The sequence below is a fragment of the Podarcis bocagei genome (genome assembly GCF_964188305.1).
Source record: "Podarcis bocagei genome assembly, chromosome: 1".
NCBI classification, from domain to species: Eukaryota; Metazoa; Chordata; class Lepidosauria; order Squamata; family Lacertidae; genus Podarcis; species Podarcis bocagei.
The window spans coordinates 31,938,906-31,966,526 of NC_138125.1; the positions used below are offsets into that span (position 1 = coordinate 31,938,906).

At 42.0% G+C, this 27,621-nt stretch overlaps 1 protein-coding gene across 1 annotated transcript in view; it reads right to left on the reverse strand.

The window, feature by feature from the left end:
- Window positions 1-70: 70 nt before the first annotated feature.
- The window catches only part of IFT43 (intraflagellar transport 43), a 53,016-nt gene continuing 25,465 nt past the window's right edge, over window positions 71-27,621 (reverse strand). Inside the window, exons 4-9 of the mRNA XM_081174503.1 lie at window positions 21,696-21,731; window positions 21,015-21,061; window positions 3,160-3,232; window positions 2,657-2,732; window positions 2,011-2,073; window positions 71-359 (exon numbers count right to left, since the gene is read on the reverse strand). Coding sequence (XP_081030629.1) covers window positions 240-359; window positions 2,011-2,073; window positions 2,657-2,732; window positions 3,160-3,232; window positions 21,015-21,061; window positions 21,696-21,731 — 415 coding nt within the window. The 3' untranslated portion in view covers window positions 71-239. The remainder of the gene's footprint in view (window positions 360-2,010; window positions 2,074-2,656; window positions 2,733-3,159; window positions 3,233-21,014; window positions 21,062-21,695; window positions 21,732-27,621) is intronic.

Below are 27,621 nucleotides of genomic sequence, written 5' to 3' on the forward strand. Positions count from 1 at the left end.
TTTAACCAATTAAACTGATTAACTGACAAGGTTGGAGCCCTCGCAAACACACCATGAACAAAACTCCTGCTGAACTCTATTAAACAAGTTTATTAAGTGGACTAAAATGACTCCTCAGATACAAAGCATGGGTTCAAAATATAATGCATTAGTAATCTGTAGTTGTGCCAGTGTGGTTGGCAGCTGTGCCTGCTTAGCAAAGGAGGCACTCCTGGCTGTCAAAGCTCAACAGCCAAGGCTCAAGCGTTCTTAACTGGAGCGAGGGTCTCCTCCTTTTCTGCCTGCCCCAATTCCCACTCGCTCAGAAGCTCCGAGGCCACCTCTGTGTAGAGATGATTCCAGTCCCAGCTGATATCATCCTGCCAAAAAAAGGAAAGAAATACTAAGTGGAAAAATGCCCCAAAGCATTGCAACACAGTCCAAATGGCGGAAAGAATGCCATGTCTTGTCAAAAAGCTACTTCATAGCAGTAACCCAAATTCTACTAGAAAGCCTGAAGGTTTGACAGTGCGTTTTAATCCATACCACTTGCAGTCCCACTATTTTATATATCACTGTCAATTATACTGTATATATGATCACAGTAAATGCAAGTCCTCTAGGACTTCTTCCAAACAGGGGTTTGGACATGTTATATGACTGAATTGACTTTGGTCGCCCTGATGGATGACCTTTATCGAGAGAAGGACAGGGGGAGAAAGAGCCTGTTGTTCTTACTTGATCTCTCAGCAGCTTTTGATACCATTGGCCATTGTATCTTCCTGAACTATCTCCATAAGATGAGCACTGGGGTCACTGCTACACAGTGCTTCAGTTCCTCCAAGGCTGGTTTCAGAGAATAGTGCTGGGCAATTATTTTACAAGCCCCTTGGCAATTGTTTTTTTTTGGGGGGGGGCCTGCAGGGTACTATCCTGTCAACATTGCTATTTAACATCTACATGAAGCCACAGGGAGTGGTCATAAGAATTGGGGGAGGGGGCTAGAGGGCCAGCTGACCTCAGTGGCCAGGAGTGCCTTTTACCAACTTTAGTTATAGCCATTTCTGGATTGGGATAGCCTGACAGCTGTTGTTCATGCACTGTTAATTTCGATTGGATTACTGTAATGTGCTCTATGCAGGGCTGCCTTTGAGACTATCCTGGAAGCTGCAGTTAATACAAAAATTCAGTGGTTTGACAGCTCACTGTGGCAGAATCTTGCCATCACATTATACTGCTGCTGAAAGAATTGCACTGGCCACCAACTGGTTACAGGATCAAGTCCAAGCTGCTGGTACTGGTGTGCAAAGTCCTACATAGCTTGGAACCAGGATACCTAAAAGATTGTCTCATACTCCTATATACACAAACACTTGCTGCATTGTTCGTTTGGCACAATGTTGTAATCGGGCCTTTAGGGTGGATAGATATGTTGATAGATAACCAGTATAAATTTATTTTTAAAGAATAGTTCACAATCCCAAGAACAGGAAGCTTGCATTGTTAAGAACAGGAAGCATATACAGTCGTATCTTGGTTTTCGAACAGAATGCGTTCCGGAAGTCCGTTCAATTTCCGAAACGTTTGGAAACCAAAGCATGGCTTCCGATTGCAAAGGCGTGCCAGAAACAATAGTGGAAGCCGCATCAGATGTTTGGCTTCCAAAAAAAAGTTCGAAAACCAGAACACTCACTTCCAGGTTTTGATCATTTGGGAGCCGAAACGTACGAATACCAAGGCGTTTGACAATCAAGGTACGACTGTATGGGTAGAAAACTGCCAACAGGAGAGGATTGCAGCAAACAGAAAAAGAAGAAGTACATGTTCTGCATGGAGAAGGACCCAGAATCAATCCCTGGCATTTCCAGGTAGGCCTGGCAAAGACTGAAACCCTGCAGAGCAGCTGCAAGTCAGAGCAGACAACACTGAGCTAGATGGACCAATGGTCTGACTTGGTTTAAGGCAGCTTCCTATGTTCCTGCTGAGCAAAAATTATGGTCTAGTTCTCTTCTTGGCCCAGAGCAAACTCACCTCTCGTACATCCTGTTCTGGAGCTAGAACCTTACTGAGCAACTTCAGGTCAACCTCTCCATCCTGTGGGAGTGCATAAAAACGTAATTCAGATCCAAGAACAATAACGGAAACACACATGTTGCACACATCTGTCCTGCTTCTGGATAACTTACATTGCCACTAATGGAGCAAAGCTGTTCAAACGCATCAGCATCTGGATGAGAAAACCAATCCAAAGAGAAATTTTGGCACTCTACAATCTGGAAAAGCCTTTTTACCTTGGGAAGGCTCTGTAGCTAGAACTGCATGAGAGCTTTCTAATTCTCCAGAGTTATCCACATGCTGAGCCTTGGCTCAAAGTATAAAACGGAGTGTGCTTATTTCTTCTGGAGGGAAGGGAGCTCCACCAAAGGAATTACAACAAAGGGATGGACACTGGATTTAAGTAAAGATCACTAAAGTGGGAAGTGAAGAGGAACACCCAAAGATGCCTTAGCAGACACTGCAAAGCATATACCATGCAGATCTGCCAAACAGGTACTTAACATCTTGTGTTCCAGAATGGCGCTATCAGTAGAATGCTAACCTTATTCACACAGTCTCACCATGAAAAGGGACACCCTGGGGTTTCTGGGAATATAGATTTCTAACTGCCTGCACTCACCAAAGTTTGGAAAGCAGCATACTTCATGAGGTCATTGTCCAGGTCACGGTAGGTCAGCACTCTGTTCACCTGGACGCTGCAATTGGGGACAGAGCAAGGAACCAAATTAGAGCACTCCACACCCCTCACCAGAATCCATATGTTCCACTTGGAATGGGTTTACTTGCTTTATTATTGTATATTCATTAGTTATAACCTGCCTTGAGATCTTAGGATGAAGGGCAGTTAAGAAATATTATGAATAAATAAAGCAGCTGCCATAAATACAGACTGATCTTAATAAAAAGTTTGTATTTTTTGGGTTGACACACATATTCAGAGTCCATAGCAGCTGTTCTCTCTCTCCATATGAAAACAACAGAGTTTATCATAACCACCTGTTATTCATAGCAACACCATGTAACTGCTCAAGCAAATCACAACAAAATCTGAATGAGTGGGGTCCACTTATGACTACCAGTTCAGCACAAGGATTTCCACGGCAGCTGTGATCTTGCTGTTACCTGGGTGGGGCTGCAACCTGCATGGCAAAGTCTTCCTCTTGTACCTCCTCCAAGTCAGGGATCACTGGGATATCTGCAAAGGATGGAGGAGTCATAAGGCTGCAGAACTACCAAAACTCCCTAGTTTTCTCTGTGAAAGTAACGTGGAGGAGTCATAGCTCAGTGTTACAGCTCATGCTTTGCACACAAAATGTTCAGGTTCACTTCCTGACGCCTCCAGTTAAAAGGATCACGTAGCAGATGGTGGAGAAGACCTCTGCCTAAGATCCCGGAGAGCAGTTGACAAGAGTGGACAATCCTGGGGTAGATGAACCAATGGACACCAGTGTAAAGCAGCTTGGTATGTTCGTGCAATGTATCTCTGAAAACACCAGAGACCCACACTGCAGGGTAAATGCCTATGTGGCTGCTGCACCCTCTTTAAAATTAAATGGATGGATTTGTGCTCCAGTGGGAAGAGTATACAGATCCCAAGAAAGAAAGAAAAGCAAAAGGCTCTCTGTGAAGATTGAGGGATAGCCTGACTGTTATGACAAACTGCCAAATACTACCCAGAGTAATGTTCTTGCAGTCATTTGGCAAAACATACGAGCTCAGACAGCAAATAGAAGATGATCGGGATTATCTCTGTCTTGTTGCTGGCATCCATCTGTCTCAAGGGACAATGGAGTGCACCTCTGGGGGTGAAGTCAAACTGCTGAATTAGCAGCACTGAAATAACCTCCCTGGGGCGCAAGCCTAGGTAGTGTATATGGAGGTCCTGGGCTGCCCAGATAACAAGACCCTCCCCCCTCAGTCTTGCTGGCGTGGTCCAAAGGAAAACACAGCAATATATTTGTCACCAGCTTGGCTGCAGGAGTTGCCAGAAGGAGGCATACAAGGCGCCATCCTACTGCCTTAGAGATTCCACTCTGGATTTGTGTAGGGTTTACTCCTTAGCCTTTTCCCTGGTTTAGGTTTAGGATCAGAGTTTTCCATTTCCTAGGTGGGCTACCTTATCTCTATTCTATTTATGTGACAATTCAGTCTGCTGGGCTTCAAGTGACAAGAAGCTTCCTCAGGCTTTGCCTACACACATGGCTCAATGTTTTGTGAATAAGGCTGTCTCTCAGGACAGCGAGAGTGAAATCAGCTATATTTCCCCCCAGGCAAATATTTATAGTTCTGTGCAAGTACCTGCCTGTGTCCATCCAGCTCAGTTCTATTTACATTGACTGGCAGTTACTCTCAAGGATTTCAGAAGAGATCTTTGCCAGTCCTACCTGGAGATGCCAGGGATTGAACCTGTGACTTTCTGCACGCAAAGCATGTACTCTACTGCTGAGCAAGTGGCCCTTCCCCAAGCTGGCCTGCCAGCTGCCTACAAGCAGCATCCAACCGACCAGAACGTGTTGACTATCTGCAGCTCTGGATAGTTCACACTAGACTTGGTTTCACTGCATTCTAATTTTGAATTTGAATAGTGGATTTCATTTTTCTTTTTCAATGCCAGACATTTTGGCCACCCTGGTATGATGAAATACTCCATAAACACTGCATTTCCATTTCCAGTGAACTAGCCCTTGAGCAGCTGAGCTCTAAAGTATGCACCTCCTCTGGTTTTAAGGAGCTGGCCGTCCCTGACTTGTTCTGATTCTGAAAGTGGTTCCAGAACCATACATTCCTCAGGAAACTGGCTGGCAAAGCTCTACTGTGATCCTTTACTCCACTGCCTGAAATGAAAGGGAGATGGCGCCTTGGCAGTGAACAGGCTGCTTCCAATTTTATCCACAACTGTGCTTTTCTAACTAAGCATTTGACTGTTTCCAGCTCTGTCCAGTCTGCAGCCCAGGCTGAAATGAATATTCAAGAGCTGGAAAGGTGCCCTGCCTGTGGAGTCTGGGGTCCAGGACTGGGTCTTTAAAAAAAACCTGTGTTTCCCCTTATAGCCCTCTCCCAGTTCTGAAGTGCACAGGTCCCATCTTCCTATCCGCTCTGCATCCCTGCAGGCTTCCCTGACCCTGGCGGAGAAAGTGCTGGTCCATCTGCAACAGGGCAAGGGTTAGCCCGGACTCTTGACAAGAGGGCTGTTTGGAGCAACCCACACAGTGGGATTTCTTTCTAATTGGCTGCCTGGTGAAGGGGCTGAATGAAACCGAGACTGAAGCCAGAGCCGAGCTAAAGCAAGAGACGGTGACAGCTTGGACAATCTCTGCAGAGTTGTGCTTTCCAGCTCCCCAACCACTCAAGGACCTGTTGCCTTCAACGGAGCAGCTTTCAGCTCACAGCAACTTGGATAAAGAGGAACCAGAGCACTGGAGGTGCCATCTTTGTGCCAAACAGCACAGAGATACTCTGTGGCCACCTCCTCGGTGCCGTAGCACAGGAAGGCCGGTCAATGCTCATGGAAGATTTGCATAAGCTTATTTCACAGCAGAGGCTCTGGCTGAGCAGGCCACAAAAGAATGACAGAGGGGAAAAAGGGGTGAGAGATAAGCTGGAAACAAATCTAAGACCTGAATCTGTAAGGATCTGGTGGCCTATCAAAGGTTTTGCATACTCAGTCAAGTCCCTTTTAGGAGCTGGTTCTTGCACAGAGAAACCTGCCTTTTAAGTACCACTTTCTGAGCGCAAGAAGCTCAGCAGCTATTCAGAAAACATAGATTGAAGGTATTACTTGGGAACCCTTCATGCAACCCATTTAGTATGGCAAGTTCTGCAGCATACACTGAATATCATACTTACTTGAAATGGGCAGCCAGCCGAGGCCAAACTGATTACACTATGTGCTGTTAACTCACATTTTGCCAGGCTGAAAATGCTTATTGCAATTAAGAAACCAGAGGATCAGAATCATGAAATCAAGAGGAAATACCAAGAATGATGAGGCGCAAATAACATTAAACTAAGTAAGGCTTATTTCTTTTAGGGAAGGCTTCTAAGTACAGTGTATTTCTTTCAGGTAAAGTTTATGTCTTTTAACTTATTCATCTTGTTCATTGGAAAAAACCACACATAAATAGAACCCTGTATGATATTTTTTAAAAAGATCTAATGGTGCAGGAAAAAGGGCATTATTATCCTGCATTATTACTTGGGGAACCTCTTGCCCACAAGTCAGATTAGGTCTGCCAGGCTATCTTCCAGAGCCACACCAACTCACCCCATACCTGCTGCCATATGATAGCAGGGGTCGGGTAGGTAAAGCCTTGGCTGCAAAGGAACAGTTGGGAGCCTTAGGATCCCCACCTGATTGTTCCACTGCAAGCAGTTTTTGCACTGGACACCTCTTAAATTTGCCCCCAAATGCAGTCCCCACTGGGACTGGTTCTACTTGGAAGCTCCCAAATGAAGTCAGTCCCTTCATTTGACAATAATATTTGCAGCTATGGTTTGAATTCAAGCAGCGGCTGCAAGAATCGGGAGTGCACTTGGAGTACACTTCAAATTCTTTGAAACTTAAGGAAGATGTCAAGTGATTGACAGGTGGGCGGCCCTGCCCACCTGTCAAAATTGGCCCACCAGTCAAATCAAGTTCTCTACCCCTGTGTTATCAGATACAGGGCTGGTAAAGCTTTAGCAATAAAGAGCTGTTCGGCAGCTCAAAAGTTACACTTAGAGGTTTCACAAGTACAGCATTTAAAAATCAGCCTTATTCTTTGCTAGAGGTTTTAGTGAAAACATATAGAACCTATTCCTGTTAGAATAAAATGATAAATCTAATAAACATTTCTCAAGGGCGAAGTACCTTCATAAATTAGTTCCCTACAGATTAATCCACATAGTTCAGATAAGAGCATACAGAGAACAGTACAAGATGCATATCACCAGAGATGCTGATCAAATACAAGAAATCTCCCCCCCCCTTTAGTTTCATTTCATTTAGAAGCATTTGCTTCCAAAATCTTTATAGTAACTCACGCAGGTACTCCCTGAAACCACTGGCCCTGCCAAACAGTCTGCCTCAGGCAACCCTTGGCCTGTTGACCAGTAACTGTATCCCCAATTGCTGTCATATGAAAATTCACAAGTTTCTGAAGGCAGAAGAAGAGATGCCTGATGGACTGTATCTCAGCTAGGGAAATGAGTCTCTATGGGTAGGAAATTTCAACATGGGAATTTCTTTAGTTGAAATCCCTCAGCCTAGTTCCCACATTCTCAAATAGTGATGCTAGACTCTAGAAAAAAGCCACATGAGAAGCAGGAAACAATGCTGCAGAGAGAGTAAAAAGAAATTGGTGGATTGAGTTTCCCTGGGAATCCTACAACTCTGAAAAACACTGACCTAGTTTGTTCTCAGGAATTATCGAAAGCCCTAAAATAATGCTCTCTGCTGTGCTATGCCACACTATGTTCCCATTTATTGACCTGCCATTTTCAATAAGCAATTCAACATGGGAACTCCTCCAAGTATAATCCTAGTTAGTTGCTGTATCCAAAGAATGCAAGAATGCACACCTCTAGAGCTGTGTACATACAAAACTATATAAGAGCAGAGCATGAAGAAAGTGAAATTTTGAAGGCCAGCTCTCTGGGTCCTCCCTGTTTTGTGCACAGCACTATGAGAGGCTTTAAAAGCAAAGGAAGTGAGCTAAGTTTTATATTTTAACAGAAGAAAACTTCAGCCAGACACAATTCTAATTTCTCTGCTGCTGCAAAACTTTGTTTTACTGAATGCTGTTACCTTCTGCATCACGTTTAGGGAATTTTAAACAGGCAAATGGAAGAAGGTATCTGATTGAAGATGAAGTTAAGTGAAAGAAATTGGTCTCATTTAGCACATGACAGGATTCATCTGTGTTCTCGAGTCCACTGAGGTAGCATCATGGGCGTTTCATATTCATGAGCTGCTGCGACACTGTGTCCCCGCATTTACAAAGCACCGTGTTCAGCAAATTCTGTCCCTGTGGACACCCCATGCATTTCATGGTCTTGTCAGAGAGACATCAAACACGCCAGTAACCAAATACCAGAAAATGGCTTTAATTAGTGCATCTCAATTCGATAATTTTTCCCTCTAAATAGAAAAAGGAGGAATAAAAATAGAAAAGTGGAAAGCAACAGGCTAGAGTCTTCAAAAAATGCAAGGAACAAGGAATGGAGGCAGCTTCTGTGGAACACACAAACAAGATTGAGTTCTCTCTCCTTTGAGGGTAATAAGCAAACCAATGAGGCATGTATAGATGCCCCAGCCTCTCTGGACCACTGGCCAGGGCATTGATGGTGGAGGGTTACAATTTACTCTTCCAGCATCAGGTCACACTACCCATTGGTGATGCCATTCACAGAGAAGTGGGTTTCAAACCTTGTCATTAAAAGGAAAGTCATAGCCCTAAAAAATATAGAGATATCAAGGAAAAACAAAAAAGGGGGCTGTCCAACTTCCTGAAAGCATTTACGAACAGCTGCAACTGTGCCAACATGCTGACTACAGCCAGAAATTATCTAAGAAGCTTTAGGATGATCTCATCACCATCATAGCCCTTGCCCTATGCTGTGTAGTGCCAAAGAACACCACTTTATAAAGGCCATAATTTTAGGAGAAAACAAAAGCAAGCTGCATTTTATTGTCTCTTAAATCATCTAAACCTTGATATTTGGTTGCCTGTTCTGATTTGGGGTGGGGGAGACAAGGAAGCAGCAAACAGCCCCCCCTGCAGCAAGGCTGACTTCCCTTCCACTATGCAGTATAGTAAAATAATTGTTGCACTATTGCCTCTGTGTTGAGAATATTCCAAAGAGAGAGAGAAAATGTGGGTGAACTCACTTTGACTGACTTCTTGGCTATCCTTTTAAATAGAATTGTAGAGTTGGAAGGGACCACAAAGGTCATCTCACCGCTTGGTAGTTACCTGGGTCTTCTTTTTTCCCTTTCTCAAACATGGGGGCAACATTTGTGCGCCTCCAGTCCATAGAGCAGTCAACATCTAGCCATTTAGATTCATTCATACTGAACATTAATATAAGATCATAAGAAGGGAGCCCTGCTCAGCAGCCTGAAGGCTAGATGCTCCCCACTCAGCCATTCGCTCCAGAAAGCCACTATGTTCAATGGCATTAAAAGCCGCTGAGATTCAGTAGCGCCACATTCTTCTGTCTCTCTTCTGACGCAGTATCCATGCTAAACCTGGCCTGAATCCTGACTGAAATGTATCCCAAAAAATCAGTTTAATTTAAGAGAGTCTGAATCTAGTTGGCCTCACCTTGGCCAGGAAGGGACATACACCACTGGGCTAAAATGACGGGTACCTTCTAGGTCCTAGGGAAGGCTTCGTCAGGAGCAGATTTGCTAATGTCCCTTGCAGGTACCTGAAGATCACCCCCAACTCTTAAAGAGACACTGATCACCTTCCTGAAGCCACTTGGTAACCTTGGGCCAGTCATGGCTTCTCAGCCTAACAGGATTGTTGTGGGGATTAAATGGAGAGAGAAGACCCATGGATGCTACCCTGAGCTCCTTGGAGAAAAGGTGGGATCTAAAATCAATCAATCAATCAATCAATCAATCAATCAATCAACTGAGACTTATCCAACAACAAGATTGCATTCCATATATTTCACTAGATTCACCTGCTGTAAAGTCCTGGAGGATGCAATTAATTTTATTCTTAAAATGTCTCACAAACATATCGCAGTGGGCTTTGGATGGTTGTACCACGTCCCACAGTTCAGCAGGTAAAAGGTTCTGGACCTTTTCAGAGACTTTTACATACTGGCTGGTATGTGTTTGCACATGATTGGAGGACACTGGCAGGGTTGTTGTGGGAATCCATGCTGCTTTTCTGTTTTAGTTTTTTCCCTGCTGTTTTCCGCCTTCTCTCCTAGGCTGAGCATGAATTTGGCTATATGGTCATTCCACTGGTGTAGCTGCCATGTATCTCTTGTCCCCACATGAAGGAGTGTATACAGGATCACTCTGTTCATGCTTCTGTGCCAAATAGTTGTGTATGTTAAAGGCTCAGATTCTGGAACCAGTTAATTTCTCCCAGCAACTCTACCTTAATAAACAAATATGTGAAAATTTGTGATTGGCCATTTGCACATCGTACTGATAACAACTGTGGAATGTAACTGCCTGTAGATGCTAAAAAAGAAAATACACGGAACAGATTTCAGTTGTCCTCATAATAATTGTATAAATGTTGCCTGAGGGCGTGATGCAAAGATTACATCTGTAGATGCCATAAATTATTACTTTCTGGAGCAGCTAGTTCTGAGCTGTAGGTAACAAAAAGCAATTTCTCATCTATCACCAAGTGATATACACAAATTGGTCCAAACAGTAACAACAGCTGGAGCACCGGAGAACAGGATGCTGTACTAATATTAATAAATGCAGTATTTCTGAAGCCAAAAATGTGTCTATACTCTCAAATACAGTATCATTTACCTTACAAAAGATAGGATACCAGTTTGGGGGAAAATGAATAATGAAGCTGCTACTGAAGTGCCTATAAACCAAAAATCAAAATAAAGGTATATCCCCATTAATTAAAACAACACCACCAGAAAATGTCAACAAATGCCATCAATGCAATAAAATGCCATTAAAAGACTAAAAGGCATGCTTTAAAAATAAATGCATTTTTGTTTAATTTTAATTATGTGAAACAACAAACATATTACATATTATATTTTCCTGCAACTAAATCAAGATGTATACTCATACAAGCCAATATATCAGCAAAATCCTGGACTTTACTATGCTAATGTACAAAATATGCCTGGAATTCACTGTCACAGAACAAATTTTAAAAAATAATTTTCAAAGGTCCCAATCTTTTATTTTGTTAGACTCTAATATAAGTAGGTATCTTTAGCATTTGTGCTGTGTCCCAAATGTTTTTTGTTACACAAAAAACCCCACAAAAACCAACTGAGGAAAACATCTCTGATGCACTGGATATGAATAACTGGATCAGAAGTTTCTTCGAATTCCATTTTTTAAAATGAAAAACAATGAATGAGATAAGGCATCAATTGTTTATTGTCACAGTGGAAAAAGGTAAGCAATTGGGGGGAAAGGTAAGCAATTGGGGGGGCGCCTTGTGGAAATTTTACAGAGAGTACAAATTGTTCAAATCTCTGAAACAGATTGTGAGTTAGCAGAAAGCACTCACAGAGCTGAAAGAATGACTGAGAAACTAAGTGATTAAATTGATTTTTAATTAAGAGCAAAGTCTTGGAAAAAATAATTCCAACTAAACAGACAAGGCATTGGGATTTTAAAACACGCATTACCACAAGACAAACAAAATAAGGGGCAAGAAATAAACTATGATGTATTACAGTGCACCTTCTTGAGTATCTGAACTCATATTGTAATTCAGCCCCGAAACATCTGTGTTGCCAAACCAGAAAAGGGTAGGAGAAATTGTCATAGGAACGCAAAAGCTCCATGCAGAAAACAAACCTAAGATATCAAATCACCATGTTGTGAGTGTGGAAACACCAAGAGTCCACAACTCAGTGCTCATTCATCTGCTGCATCCCACACCCTGTCTGCAACTCAGCTTAGGTTCACTGCCATCATTCAGCCCCTTTAAGCAGCTTTCTCATTGTGCATTATAGATTTACTTCAAGTGATTCGTGCCAAAATCAACATGGATTGACTCAAAATTGCACATTTAAGTTGCTAGTGTAATTTGGTCCTGTGAATTGACTCGAAGAGAGACGAAAAAGGAATGTGGCTATACTCCCAACTGCCAGAATAGCAGTGGTGGAAATGAACAAATGGAGCTGCAGGTGTCCTGACCATTTTGATCGTAAGCAATCAAAAGGCCTTACTCATTAAGTTCATTGATCTTATTCCCATTGGTTTACAACTGGATCGTGCCTGTTGCCTTCAGTATCTGTGTTCTATTTGTATTTAAGACATACTGAACTCCACTCTGCAACATTTTGTTGCAGGTCCAACTTGTTCAGACATGTTACGTTGCCCAATACTAGATCATACCAATGTTGTGTTATAGACTTCCTCACTAGAATGTGGCACTAACTGCCTTTGGTGATAGGGGAATTGGAAAGATGGACCATTTATCTGACCTAGGAATGCTGTTCTTAACACTTCTCCTTGTTCAACTGTGTGTCATTTCATGCTCAGCACAACTACTTAGCTTGCTCCATCCTTTCAAAATACGCATATATGTGACATTGTAATTCTTGCCCACGTTCATTTTCAAAAGACAAAACTCAAGAGGCGATCATTATTATACAGTTTTATCCTACAGTTTAGTCTTTTGCACATTGAGTAGAGTGCACAGGGTATGGAAGAAATAGAAAACTTCCTTCTGTAATGCCAGTTTGGTGATTTTTGCCTTAATATGAGGCAAGAAAGAAGTTTCTTATAAGCCTCTCATTGAATTATGTTAGGGAGCAGGTATGTCTGATTCTATTTAATCCCTTTCATGCTCCAGTGCAAAAACAAGACAAACTACATTTCTTTTATGCTAAATTCCTTAGGGTTTTTTTTATTTAAAAAATCTTATATATATTTATTTAAAAATGCAGCTTTGATCGGTAGCACTCATGACATTTCCACATCCAGAAACTCCTCAGAAGCCCCTCCCTCCCTGCACATGAGGCCACCACAGCTGACAGCCAACTGGGTTTGATCACAGCCACTTGGAATCGGATTTTCATAAGACAGACGAAGAGCCTAACTGCTGCTTTCTTTCTCACTCCTATCAGATGAGAAACTGGGGGGGGGGGGCGAGCAGGTCCTGAGGGAACAACGCTACAATCAAGGGCTATGCGGTTCTCTTGCTGTCCCTCTACAGCTGCAATTTTCAAAGAAGCATGCCTCAGGCACTTTCAAATGATGGTGTCTCAATTCTGTAATCATATTTCAAGAGCTTTTTCTTAAAGGGTCTTTTAGGTAAACCTAGTCCGTCAACTACACTTATGGACTCAACAATCACAGCTGCCAATAGGACTGTATATTTAGGGTTTCGCGGAATTGTGCCAGGAAAGCATTGCATGCCAAAAGCCCGTTCTGAAGCAGGCATGCTTATCATTGCCCATCACCATTACTCCAACAGTGTGCATTGTACCACTTTGGCCTTTCCAGGGAAACACTAAGCCCCTCTGTAAAGAAAGGGACTCCGAAAGAGCAGCACCACACTAATGTCTGGTGCCTACACACTATGTCATTTCATTGCATGTATGTATTTAATAAACTGGTATCTTGGTTTTCAAGACAAGTCTTCTCAAAGTGGGTTACAGCCACTATCTATTCCCTTTGATCAACCTTAGGTCAAGGAAGGTAGCAGCTCTTTTTGTAAATATCCTCACTGCTTGCCTCTCCGGTGACATCCTTTGATCTCTAACTACTCTTTAATGCTATTACAAACCAATCCTGCTGTCCGAACTAGAGTCCTCACTGTAGTTTAGAGCAGTGTGGGCCAAAGCTTTGGTGGCAATGCAAAGTCACGCACATGCCCTAGTAGAAATGTGCGGCTGGCCAAATTCAAAGGTGCAAAAATAATTGTCACCTGACCTCATTGTTCCTTAGTCCGTCCATTTTGTTCCTTGCTCACTTCCCATCTTAATTTCACCAGTCCTCAATGTTCTTCCTACACAGTTCTTTCCAATGCCTCCCAGCTCTATACCTCAGGATCTTAACTCTACCAAAAGTCTCATTGCATAGCCATACTGCCCTGCACCCCTCCAAAGCTTGGACTCTGTTATTTGCAAAGAACTCTTGTAGTTTACGACTCAAAGGCTCCTATCTGCCTTGAGATCTCAATTTTTAAGATTAGTGAAAGGAGCTATAATACTTCATTGTGTATTTTTAAGGACTGATTCAGCTTGTAGTGGCCTGTTCTGAGCTCTGCTGTAAACCAGACCCAAATCCCAAACTTGCTACTTATTAGTAAGGCATTTGTCAGTAGGGCAGGCTGTAGTTACAGGAGACAGAATAGGGACTGTAGTCATGTAGTTAGTTAAGGCATAGACAAAATCTGCCCCAAGGGGTCAACCTTTTGCATCCGCCTCAACACCAGTCATCATTGCCAATTTGTTCCAAAAGAGGAGGCACAACAGGGCATGAAGGCAGCTAAAGTAGCAGCTCTGCTGAAGCTAAGCAGATCTGGGTCTGTGTAATAGTACCTGGATGGTAGTCTGCCTTTGAACCCTAAACATGCCACCTTGAGTTCCATGATGGAAGGAAATGTAATAATATATCCTAACTGCAAGCTCAATTCTTGAAGAATTAGGCAAAACGACACTATCCATGCATAAGATGGTGCATGATATCAGCAGACTTGGGTAGAAATCCAGTTTTCAGAAGTATAGCAAAATATTTACAGTGGGGGGCGTGTGTGTGTGTGTGTGTGTGTGTGTGTCCAAAATCATTCCAATGGGGACTGAGCGTCCTGAAAGACTTGGGGAGGAAAGAGGAAAACCAAGTGGGAGGGGGAATGGGTTGAGTATCTTAGAATTGTAGAATTGGAAGGGACCCTGATCCAACCCCCTGCAATTCAGGAATCCTGGGGTGGACTTGAACCACCAACCTTCTGGTAACAGCCAGATGCACTGGCCTGTTGCGCTACTGGGGCATGGCCAACTGAGTGGAATACTGAAAACACTCTACAGCACAACATTTCGTCACAAGCCCCATGTGTAAATACATATAAGAAATTAAATGTTGCAAAGAAATTTTTAGACTCATCAGGGACATTAAATCTGTCCTCCCCCCCCCCAATACCTGACACACAGATTGATGTTATGGGGGCAGTTTTGCTTCTATCCTAACCCTGTTCCCAAGCACGGTGCTTTAATTGCTTCTGAAGAAGTGAGTGGCCACCGTTGACTTCTGCAAAAGAACAAAATGGCTGCAATGGGGCAAAACACAACTCACATGAGGTACCAGGCCAGCCTGCCCATAATTATGTTCCTGGGGTCAACAGAACCCCAAACAAATCCCTTTTCTTTCTTTCTACTTTTCTTTTTAAAAAGGCATTCTCTTGGCTCTATTTCTCAAAAAACATATAAGAGAGTGGGACACTTGTGAAAAGGATGAAGTTGGATATTAGAGGGAATCAGAGTCTGGAAAGAAGGAAGAATAACCTCTAGTGATGTCCAGAACTACCCACACAGGAACTGACCACTTACCTGCAGTTACAAAAACAAGAAGGGAAACAAAAGCAAAATACTGGGTTCAACCCCCAGAGAAGGGTCAGGGACCACCCCTTTCAAAATCCTTGTTTTTTCCCCTTATGTAGGTCTACAGAGCAGCCTGAGCTTAGAAGAAACACCTAGCTCTGGGAAGGAAACACTCAACAGATAGCACTTTTCCAATTCACCTAACAGCCTGGCATCTTCCATCTCATCCAGCTCTATTACTGTGCTGAGCTCAGCCACTTCTGCCTATTTTCCCTGTTGACACGGATAGAAAATTGAGCAATTACCCTTAAATGCCTCTCTCTCAATTCACCCAGATTGCTACATACACAATATTAAGCCCCCAATTGCCCCTGGCCAAAAGTGGTTCAACCAGGCCTGTCCTTTAGGAATTAAACAATTTTTGTTGCTTGCAAGAGTTTATTATTCCTAAGGTTGTCACTATATTAAATCCTATTAAAGCAGGCTTCCCATGGTGCAGTAAGCCACAGACCTTCTCTTTGAGTCTCAGAGCAAGAGGACTTGGACAGAAACAAGGCAAAAGTAGCAGAGGTATGCTGCCTACTGACTTAGCACACGTTGCTTAGGTACGTTCATACTTACACACATGCCTGAGCACACAAAGAAGCAAAGTATTGACAAGATCAGTCAGTAGAGCATGAGACTCTTAATCTCAGGGTTATGGGTTCAAGCCCCACATAGGACAAAATATTCCTGCATTGCAGGGAGATGGACTAGACGACCCTCGTGGTCCCGTCCAACTCTACAATTTGATGCTTCTATGAAGGCAAACAGTCTTCATGTGCGCAGACCTCCCTAGTGAATCCCAGTATCTGGGACAGAATTTGTATTTCTGAGAATCTTTGATTTTTAAGCAAGTTAGTTTCTAGTTTCCATGACTATGGAAGCACATTAGAAAATACATTAGTCAATTCTGCAGAAGTGAAAATAACAGGTTAAGAATATGGCGTGTAAGTCAGTTTAATTTGTATGAACAATCTTATATTGTTCCAAGCTCTGAATCTTGGTATTCTTGGCCCCGTATTTTATTACTAAAAATAAGTGCTGAAAAAATATTTATGCGCCACTAGAAGTATGCTATGCTCTCTGAACACAGAAAATATCCAGACCCCAACCAAAGAGTTACATTCTTAGTGAAGAAGACAGGAAAGAATTATGCCACCCATGCAGATTCTTTTTCATAAAACTCCAAGAAATATTGTCAAAGGCTTGGGGGATGGGGGTAGGCCAAGGATTTGAGAATGGTATGGGTGCGATATACTCTGAACAAAAAGCCAAGTTGATTGTAAATAATGTGATAACTGAGGAACTTAAAATAGAAAAAGGAACACGACAGGGATGCCCAATTTCCCCATTGCTTTTTATTTCTGTCCTGGAGGTGTTGCTGAATATGATTAGAAATGACCAGCAGGTTAAAGGTGTACAGGTCGGAGTTAAACATTATAAGTTAAGGGCATTTGCAGATGACTTAGTATTGATCCTACAAGAGCCAAACACTAGTACGAAAAGGGTGTTGGAGATAATTCAACAATTTGGCCAGGTAGCTGGATTCAAACTGAACAAACAAAAAACGAAAGTTTTAGAAAAAAATTTAACAGTCATGGAGAAGGAGAAATTTCAAGAAGAGACAGGTTTGACAGTGGTTAAGAAGGTGAAATACTTAGGGGTTTATTTGACATCTAAAAATTTGAATTTGTATAAGGACAACTATGAAAAATGCTGGTTAGAAATTAAAAAAGATCTAGAAATATGGTCAAATTTGAAACTGTCAATGTTAGGCCGAATTGCAGTTATTAAGATGAATGTATTGCCTAGAATGTTATTTTTGTTTCAAACCTTACAGATTCTTGACAAGATGGACTGTTTCAAGAGGTGGCAGAAAGATATTTCGAAATTTGTCTGGCAGGGCAAAAAGCCCAGAATTAAATTTAAGATATTGACAGATGCCAAAGAAAGAGGGGGATTTGCCCTGCCGGATTTAAAATTGTACTATGAAGCAGCTGTGTTTTGCTGGCTGAAAGACTGGATGCTCCTCGAGAACACAGACATGCTGGATCTGGAAGGGTTTAATAATGCATTTGGTTGGCATGCATATTTATGGTATGACAAAATCAAGGTGCATAGGGCCTTCAAAAACCATATTGTCAGAAAAGCATTGTTTAATGTTTGGATAAGATACAAAGATTTGTTGGAAAACAAAACCCCTAGATGGTTGTCACCCTTGGAGGCTAAGGCATTGAAGAAACTCAATATGGAGGCCGGATGGCCAAAGTATTGGGAAATTCTGGAACAGGATGGAGATAAATTGAAATTACAGAGTCATGAGAAACTGAAACCTAAATTACAAGACTGGCTTCAATATTTCCAAATAATGGAAGTTTTTAAACAGGACAGGAAAATTGGCTTTCAGGTGGAAAAATCAAAATTAGAGATTGAACTGCTAGAACCCAATACTAAGAATTTGTCAAGAGTGTATAATTTGCTGCTGAAATGGAACACACAAGATGAAACAGTTAAATCGGCTATGATTAAGTGGGCACAGGATGTTGGGCATAACATTATGTTTGCTGACTGGGAATGGTTGTGGAACACCGGTATTAAATTCACGGCATGTAATGCCTTAAAGGAAAACATTATGAAAATGATCTACAGGTGGTACATGACTCCAGTCAAGCTAGCAAAAATTTATCATTTGCCTGATAATAAGTGTTGGAAATGTAAAGAAACTGAAGGTACTTTCTATCACCTTTGGTGGACGTGCCCGAAGATTAAGGCTTTCTGGGAAATGATATATAATGAAATGAAAAAGGTACTTAAATGCACTTTCCCTAAAAAAACAGAGGCCTTTCTCTTGGGCATCGTCAGCCAATTGGTGTCAAAGAAGGACAGAACTTTCTTTATGTATGCCACAGCAGCAGCAAGAATACTCATTGCAAAGTATTGGAAGACACAAGATCTACCCACCCTGGAAGAATGGCAGATGAAAGTGATGGACTATATGACATTAGCCGAGATGACTGGCAGAATTCGCGACCAGGGAAAGGAGACGGCAGAAGAAGATTGGAAGAAATTTAAAATTTACCTTAAGGACTACTATAAGCTTGCTGAATGCTAGAATGTCGAGGTTTTGAGTAAGAAAGGGTTACAGCGATATAAGACTAGACTAAAGGAAAGATTAAGAGGCAGAGGACTGACAGAAATATTTAGAGTTGCTAAAAACTTTTGGACATTGGGATGCAGAAAGGGGAGGTATGGGGAAGTCTGAGAACCAGGGTTTATGAAAAGAAGGTTATGAAACTATACATGTGTGTATGTCTTTTTATATGTTTGTATTGTTTTAAAAAAAATTGTAAAATCAATTAAAAAAATTATTTAAAAAAAAGAATTATGCCACCCATGAAGTATACCTGCCTGTGTGGATCACTGGCTCCACTGCACGTATTGGCAGTTTAACTTCATTGGTTGTGTGAGCTGGTTCTTGCACCTCGCAAGTAACAAGTGTCACCCCATTGTTTTGTTTGAGAATAAGCACATATTGATCAGTTCCTCATCCCGTATGTGAAATTCCCTTCTCTTTGTAGGCAAGATTGGGTGATTTTATTCTTGTGTTTGTGAACATTAACCCTGCAGGTCACTTCTCACGTGGACTGAGATTTAGTCATTTCAAGTTAACCGTAGCACCTCCTGGCAGAAAACATGTCCTTGCCTGCCAGGTTTCCTGCTGTCCTTGTAAATGTTTCCCTACACAAGCACCTTGAGCATTTCTCCACTTGTTTCTCTTGGCTGATAAAACTGTTCCTAGGTGCTGGAAGCCCACAGCAAACCAGGCATAGCAGAAGCCCAGTCAGGAAGTTGTGGAAAACCACAGTTGCTATTAGAAGAAAAACAGCAGCAGGAACATTGCAGGGCTGCACCTGTGCAACCTTTGCAGGCAGGCCGGCCGCCAAATGGGCCAGACTCTTTATTTCCAGAAGTACTTTTGTGAGACTTCTCAGTATTGTTCTTGAGGTGTGTGAAAAGCTTGCCTTGAGGAGGCAAACGAGGGTGTTCAACAGGCATAGGAACAGTAAGCGGTACAGATAAATGGGGAATATCCAAGTTCTAGAGACAATTTCTGCCTTATTTAATGCCAAAGCTAAACCGTTCAATTCATTCCCCATTTCCTGCCCCTAGGCTCTGATGCTACTGGTCTCTATCACATTTTTTCCAGTTCTGCAGCAAAGGCACATTTCCTGTAGCTGCTTCCTGTCTTCAACATTCTGGATACTTTTAGGCGGGTATTTACTCTGGAACAAATACGCTTTATTCACTCATTTTTTAGGTGGCAACCAATAGTCTTCGTCAACCAAAAGTGAATCTGATTCTGGTCCAGTGATTCTGAAGCATCTGGTCCGGGCGAAAAAGTATTAATTTCACTTATTTGCTCATCTTGTCCTGAATCAGTGATGACTGACCAGGAGGGGAGCATGCTGTCACTCTCAGATCCTGCTTTGCGGCTTCCCATAGGCATCTGGTTGACCAAAGTGAGAACAGGATGCTGAACCAAACAGGCCCCTGGCCTGATCCAGCAGGCTCTTCTTAGGTCCTTTTGTTTTCTACGCTGCAGTAAAATGTTTTGTGTTTCGCTGTACGCTGCCTCTGCAAGTGCATTGGAAAGGAGGAGGGTGCTGAATGAGCTCTTCCTCTCCCACACAATTCCACAAAGGGAACATGCCTGCACATACACAAAAAGCACTATAGCCCTGGTAGCGCAGAAAGTCACTTGCTATGCCTCTTGCGCCTTATAGTAGAAGAAATACCCTTTATCTTACACATATACAGTGGTGCCCCACAAGACGAATGCCTCGCAAGACGAAAAACCTCGCTAGACGAAAGCGTTTTGCGGTTTTTGAGCTGCTTCGCAAGACGAATTTCCCTATGGGCTTGCTTCGCAAGACGAAAACGTCTTGCAAGTTTGTTTCCTTTTTCTTAAAACCGTTAATACAGTTGTGACTTGACTTCGAGGAGCAACTCATAGCACGCGGTGTGGTAGCCTTTTTTGAGGTTTTTGAAGACTTTGGTGATTTTTGAAGCTTTTCCAAAACTTTTCCGACACCGTGCTTCACAAGACGAAAAATTCGCTAGACGAAAAAACTCGCGGAACGAATTAATTTCGTCTTGCGAGGCACCACTGTGTCTTAAATCCACTTGATACCTCTGCTAGGGGAGATTCTATTCATCTTAATCTTAACTGAAAAGGCTTCCGGAACACAGATGTAGACACCTTAGAGCTTCTCCAAACAATCTATTTCTTGAGTATTCATCCTGGTTTTGTTGCAAGGTGTTTATACACCTTCCTTTTCATCATCTGCTCATTCCACACTTTTCAATAGCCTTTAATTTCTCTAACCACAAAACGTCCCTATATTTTTGGAACATGGATTTGTTACACAAGGAGCAGGCTTGTTTTCTCCAGCTCCGGAGGGTAGGGTATGAACCAATGGATTCAAGCTACAAGAAAGGAGATTCTGGCTCAACATCAGGAAGAGCTTTCTGACGGTAAGAGAATGCTTGAGTTAAGATTCCTGCATTGCAGGGGTTTGGACTAGATGACCCTTGGGGTCCCTTCCAATTCAATGATTCTATGATTCTAAGGGTAACAAGGCCCTTTAATCCACTTCATTTGTGCTAAATTTTCTGCTGATCTCCTAAAATCCTATTTTAAAAATTCAGTTAGTAATGCAGGCTCTTACCTGCTTCTTCATCCTCTGCCTCTAAACTCTGCTGTCTCAGGCGATGGCTAGAAGAAACCAGAGACAGAAGACAATCTTAGAGGCATAACTATAAAATGATGTCTCCTGAAGTCCTAGTTCACTCTACTGTCTGCTTCCTCTGAAGAAAAACAGAATAGGGCAAGGTGATATGAGGGGCTGGAAGAGAAGGGGGAAATCGTGAAATTTCCCTCCGCTAAGTTCCACTTGCAAAAGTGTTAACTAGAGAAAAAAAGGGTTTTCTGAAAGTGGAGGGGCAGAATTGGATGCAGCCCCCTATGAATGATGAGGGAGGCAATCTTGGTATCTGTTCCAAATACACCATCACTGAACTGACAGTGGCAGTAGAGACAATGTGATGTCCAAACTCAGAACCATGGGAATGACAGGTTTTTGGGGGGTTTTGCAAATCACGCCTTCATAATCTAAAGATTCGGGAAGTCTTGTTAAGTCTGGCTAAGCTATTCCTTCTGAGCACTTAAAGAAGAATATGTTCCAATCTTCACTGAGCAAAGCTGACTAAACGTTGGTCATGTTTGCATTAGCAAAAAACTAGGAAGGTCTACTGCCACAGACAGAAAATAAAATACAAAGATGTCACATTTGGCTGATTCTGTTGATATATATACAGAAATGTGGTTGATGGTGAAGCAAGAAACTTACTCTTCCGCTTCTTGTTCTGTCGGTCTCTTTTTTGACCTGAAAGACAAGAAAAGGCTATTGCTGAAACGAGTATAAGAATATTTGCAAGGAAGCAGCAGTAGAGAAATGGACTTTCAGCAACTCTTTTGAAATCTCTCCTAAGGAAAAGTTTATTTCAATGTAATCCTGGTAAAAGATGATGATGATGATGATGATGATATTTATTTATTTATTTATTTATTTATTTATTTATTTATTTATTTATTTATACCCTGCCCATCTGGCTGGGTTTCCCCAGCCACTCTGGGTGGCTTTCAACAGAACATTAAAAACAGAATAAAACTTCAAACATTAAAAACTTCCCTAAACAGGGCTGCCTTCAGATGTTTTCTAGAAGTCGGATAGTTGGCATTTTAGTTGGTGAGGGCATCTAGCTATAACTCAGGATGCTCATAAAACCTAAACGGAAGCCTGTCAACTAAAGTAGTGCCCTCCGTGCAGCAAGTTTTAAAAAGCAAGGGTGAAAGTGTGGAACTTCCTCCACTTCTAAGGCCCAACAAGGCCTTTCATGTGATGAAGCAGCAGCAACAGCAGTGGTGGCTACCAAATTGGATGACTTTAAAAGAGGATTAAACAAACTCATGGAGCATAAGGTGATCAGTAACTACTAGCCGTGATGACTGTCAGAGGCAGCATAGTTGTGAATACCAGTTTCTGGAAACTACCAGAGGGGAGAGTGCTCTTGTATTCAAATCCTGCTTGTGAGCTTCCCATAGGTATTTGGCTGGCCACTGTGAAAACACAATGCCGGACTAGATGGGCCTCAGTGTGATCCAGCAGAACTCTTCTTAAGTTCTTAAGAAACAGCAGATGCACAAATGACTCATGCAGCCTTCTTTCACACTTGTGTCAGACGCAAACTTGCACATTTCCCCAGCAGGGAAAATGCATGCATTTCATTGCATGGAGGAGATACACAAGTTTATGTGTTGCACTTTGCACTAAAGGGATGTAGAGAGGTTGTACAAGTCACTCCTTGCATCTAGACATTGCTGTTCTCCTGTAAGCTGAAAGTTGCTCTTTTTTAAAAAAGCAATGTCCTTTGTATGGGTGGGGGGAGTGCTAAGTAATGGAAGGCAGTCATTGAGCATGCTCTGAGATACAGTATTCTAAAATTTATACACTGAAAACAAATAGATGGAGTGAGTGGGTTAAAACTCAAATCAAATGATGGGCTGCTGAACAAAAAGGAATTAACAATTGTACAAGGAGTGTCACAACAAAATTGTGGCAAAACAGTTTTCATTTGGGTTCTCTGTTGCCCGTAAAACTGCCCCTGAACACTATCCCAAAGCAACAGCAATTTAAAAGCATAGAATCTGCAATCCTTATAGGAAGATTATGCCAGACTAGTGACAGGTACAAACACTTGAGAGAGGAGGCTCTCCCGGCTGTCCCTAGTTCATAAACAAAGAATTTGCTATTTAACCTAGCTGCCCTACATGGCCCTGGAAAAGGCTGGACCAGACGCCTTGTGGTTCAGGCAAAATCTGGCTGAATTACCCAGAGTTCATCATCGTAATAATGTGAAGTTGGAAGGAGAAGGCAGGGCGACAAGGGGGCGGGGGAGATGGCAGGCTGCTCTTTCGCTCGTTCTCCACCCCAGCAAGCCCAGAACTAATTCAGATCCGATTAGGGATGCTTGTTCAATATTCAAAATGTAAAACATGGAGGTTGCTGAACCAGCACTTTGAAAAGTTAATTAAATGCCAGGTTTCTTTTTAGCAGATACTCCATCACTTACTGATTGCTTTGACTATTTCACAGGATGAAGTTTTTTAACTCTGTGTACTGGGAAATACTCTTTTCTCATTTCCTAGAGTGGGGGCACAGCATGACCAAGAACAAAACAGGGCTTTCCTTTACATGTTCTGCCCGCAAGGAAGGACTGCCACCAAAAAATCAAGAGGCAGCACTTTAAAGGGCTTGGAAATATCTGTCTCCTTAGCTTTTATAGAATCAGGCACTGTCTCTAAGTGGCAAATGTTATCAAATGTGGCCTCTATTTCTTGTTAATGTGAGATAGTATGGCACAGGGCTCATTTTCTTATACTGCAGAGCTTCTAACTAGGGTGGCCATGTGTTCTGCTTTACGGAAAACAGTTCTTGGTTTGGAGGGCTGTCAAAGGGCAGTCATCTGTTCAAAGGCATCCTCTGATGGGCTTTCTAGTCCAAGTCTAGTTTAAAGATGAAGGACCATAAGAAGGAAGATCATGAGGGGCCTTCAAGTTGTCCCTCAACAACTAGAACCTAGAGAGAAGAGTAAGCAGGCACACGGTCCACCTGGCCACAGTCTTTTCTAGTACGGTGAGATGATTTTACTTCAGTTTAAATTATAGTGATTATTTCTAAATTTCCATCTATGGGTCTAAATTAGCATGTATTAGAATGTTATAATGTTCTGAACTTTGTAATCTGGCCTGAGATTGCTTATGATGAAGGGCAGAACACAAACCCTGTCAATAAATAAAGGAAAAATAAAAACAAACAGTTTACAGTGTCACGTGTTAGTCACTGTGTGAACCACAAGAGAACCAGCCGGCAGAATGCTGATGGTAGAATGTCAGGTTTGAACACAGGGAACCCCAGTTCAAAGGTCTTTTCAGAAATAAAGCCCAGCTTTTGAAAAGGATCTCTCAGCCTAACCTATCTCACGAGGTAAACAATCGGGCAGGGGGATGACCTAACCTGAGGCTTTGGGATAGGGGAGGGAAGCAACACGGATGAATACAACACCTGGTTCTGTCAAGCCTGTCAGAGGATATACTTTTCAAATAGGAACAGCTTCTCTAAAGACATTCATGTACACCACTGATGCTTCCCCCCTTCTCTTTCCCCCTAAGCTACACACCAGATTTTGGGCGAGGAGGCAATTCTCCTCCATAAGTGCCAGTGTCTCAGAGGTTAAGTGCTGAAGGGTGAAAGGCAGCACTAATGTAGACATCATCTCTGCTAAAATGTTTCTCTCCTATTTAATGGAATACTGTGGAGATTTAATGGAGATAAAATAGCCAGGTTCCAAGAAGAGCAAGGATGTTATATTCATGCACGATGACAATGTTCAGTGGTTAATTAGACACCGTTAACCTGTTTTAACAGGGGACATAAGTGGGACAAATGTGGGCAAATGCCCTTGATGTTTTGTAATATCCGTAGCTCAACGCCGGCCCTAGTTATTCTTCCTTGCTGTGGTACAGTATAGTACATACAGCTGAGCACCAGGAGGTCAGCCTATTGTACAGGCATGCAACATGAAATGAATAAATTGCATATGAGTGGTGAAGCTGGTAAAGAACAGGGAAATAACATAAGCTGCTCTGATAATATATTGGATATGGGAGTGTGTAGTCGAAGAGTGATTGGAGACCATCAGTGAGACAGGTTTTCCAGAAAATTTTGAATTACACATTTGTAAGTTGCATAAGTAGTTTGCATCAAAAACTTTTCAGTTTGCATCAGGAAATTTTCTGATGCCCCTGATGAGTGATCTAATTTTAGAAAGTTTTACTTGTATTTGGTAAACAAAAGGTAAAAACTCTGAAACAGTTAATATTGCAATCCATTCTTTGTTACAAATGAATTTATGAAATGGATTTTTTCCCACGGAAAAATAAAATGCAGGGAAATTTCCCATGTCACATCACAGGGCAATATATGAAACAGAATGATTAGGCAGAGAAATCTGAACACACTGAAGGATATCACCTTCATCTTCCTGAAACCTACTCCTTTACCAGCCATTACTACTTGCAAATATTATGTTCAGAATATACACTTCTGAGAAAATACCTGCCGACACTAACAGTTCTCTCTAAAAAAAGAAGGTAAACAATATCATGCTGGAACCTTGTTTTCTTTGCAGAAGTAAGTTCATCTTGTCACCCTTGACTGGATGTGGTCAAAAAACAAAGTCTGGGTAAAACAAGACACAATCAGGCAGCATATTTGCTTCAGAGAGAGGCAAAACAAGGTGAATGACCCATGAGATTATAACTCAGGTGAGCAACACATGAATAGCTCTGAGGTTTGGTAAAAGCAAAAGGTGCATTAGGAAAATGGAATGAGTTGAGTGTTTGCACAGCAATTCTGCCTTCCTCTTTCCTACCAGACCTGTATTCTTTAGACTGGGAGGCCATACTATTGTCTGACTCTGTCACAGCCCCCAGTCCACTTTGGTTAACCCTTAATGCTCAATTTATCCATAGAGGAGCACAATAAGTATTGATGGGGCCGAACTTAGTAGAACAGAGACTGCCAAGGCTGCAACTGCATTGGAGTTTGTGCATATTTCTTTGCAAAGTTTGCCCCCTTCTGACTAAACTTACAACAGCATTTCCATTTAATTCCCTGACCAGCACTTCTCTGCTTTAAATTCCTCACAGCTTTGCTCTCCCCACGTGAAAAAAGAAGACTGTGGCTATACATATGGTGTAATATGCAATTCGCCCCACCCCCCAGGCAGAAAAGGACAAAGGGATCTCATGTTTTCTGGACTTTCATTCAGTCATCCCTGCCCAGTGTTCAACTGCCCATTCAGTTAAAAGACTCCCCTCAATAATTATATCTGTCTGCCTTCTGTTCAACTTCGTGAGCAGCTGAGCCATTATGCCTCTGCATTCAAGAAATGATCTCGATCTCCAAAAAAATTACTTTCGGGAATAATTCTGGAAACCACAGTTGACTGTCCTGAACCGTGCGACAAGTAGTGTTGTACTCAAAGAGTCATGTTACTTTGAAAACTCCAAAAACAGAAGGCCAATGTAGACACACAGGAGCTACAGTGCCTAGTTTTTTCACTTCTGGAGAGTGACATACACAGGCAGAGCGACCCAGTAGTGCTAGTTGTGAGGGATGGGGATCGACAGAGCTCTGCAGGGAGCCAAGGACTGCAATATCAAAGATGCTGTAGGTCCAGATGCAGAAGCTCTGTCATCACAGCTGAAGGGGATGTTTCAGCATGGCAGTGAACATACTTCCTAGCCTGTCTATGCCATTTCTCTTTTATGAATGACCCGCAAAACGAAAGCCCCTTGAAGACGCCCTCTTGCTAGAAGAACAGAAGGGAAAGGAAAGTACTGATGTTCACAGACATTTTATTCTTGAAGAGCGGATTCATCAAAGGGAAAACAGAGCAATTTGTTAGGCTTGTAGCATTCAAAATCTCTCCGCTTCCAAACAAAGCTGCTGAAAACACGGGGAGCTTTCGCAGATTGCCACTGGCTCAAGGGACGGAGAAAGGACAGAATTTTACTTCTTGCGTAAACAGGAATGCAGCACTTTGCAAGGCCAAGTTTTCAGTCTTTATGATATGGTCTTGTGGACCAAATCTGCCAGAGACTCAAACTTCAGAATCAGGACAGAATTTCCATTGACTAAGAGCCGCAACTACTACTGCTTTTACCTGGATTATAATTTTTAGCTCTAAGATATATCTGCTAAAAACTATACATCTGTGATCAATGTAAAGTGAATTATTCTCCTTTTTTCCTACAGACTACTCCAGTTAGGGGAGAAAAGTGATTTTAGTGCAGTGCTGAAGACCCAGCTGCAACTTGCCTAAATTACATGGAGTTGTCTATAACGTGTATGTTTTAGTAGGGTTACCATGAATTTTCGCCAGTGTTGATTTTAGAAGTAAAACAGCAGTTTGGGTGGAATAGTCTTCTCCCTATAAGATACTTCAAATGTGTGAATATTTACTTTAAAAAAAAAAATCCTACTTTACTGGATTTTACACAGACTCTGAAAACATTTATTATTTCAAAACTGCTTTTTCATATGTGGTGCTGTATTGTTTTAACTTTTGTTGTTTTAATGCTCTAATGCTGCAGTGTTTTGGTTTTATATTGTGTTATTAATATAGTGTATATTATAGTTTGGCGAGAGC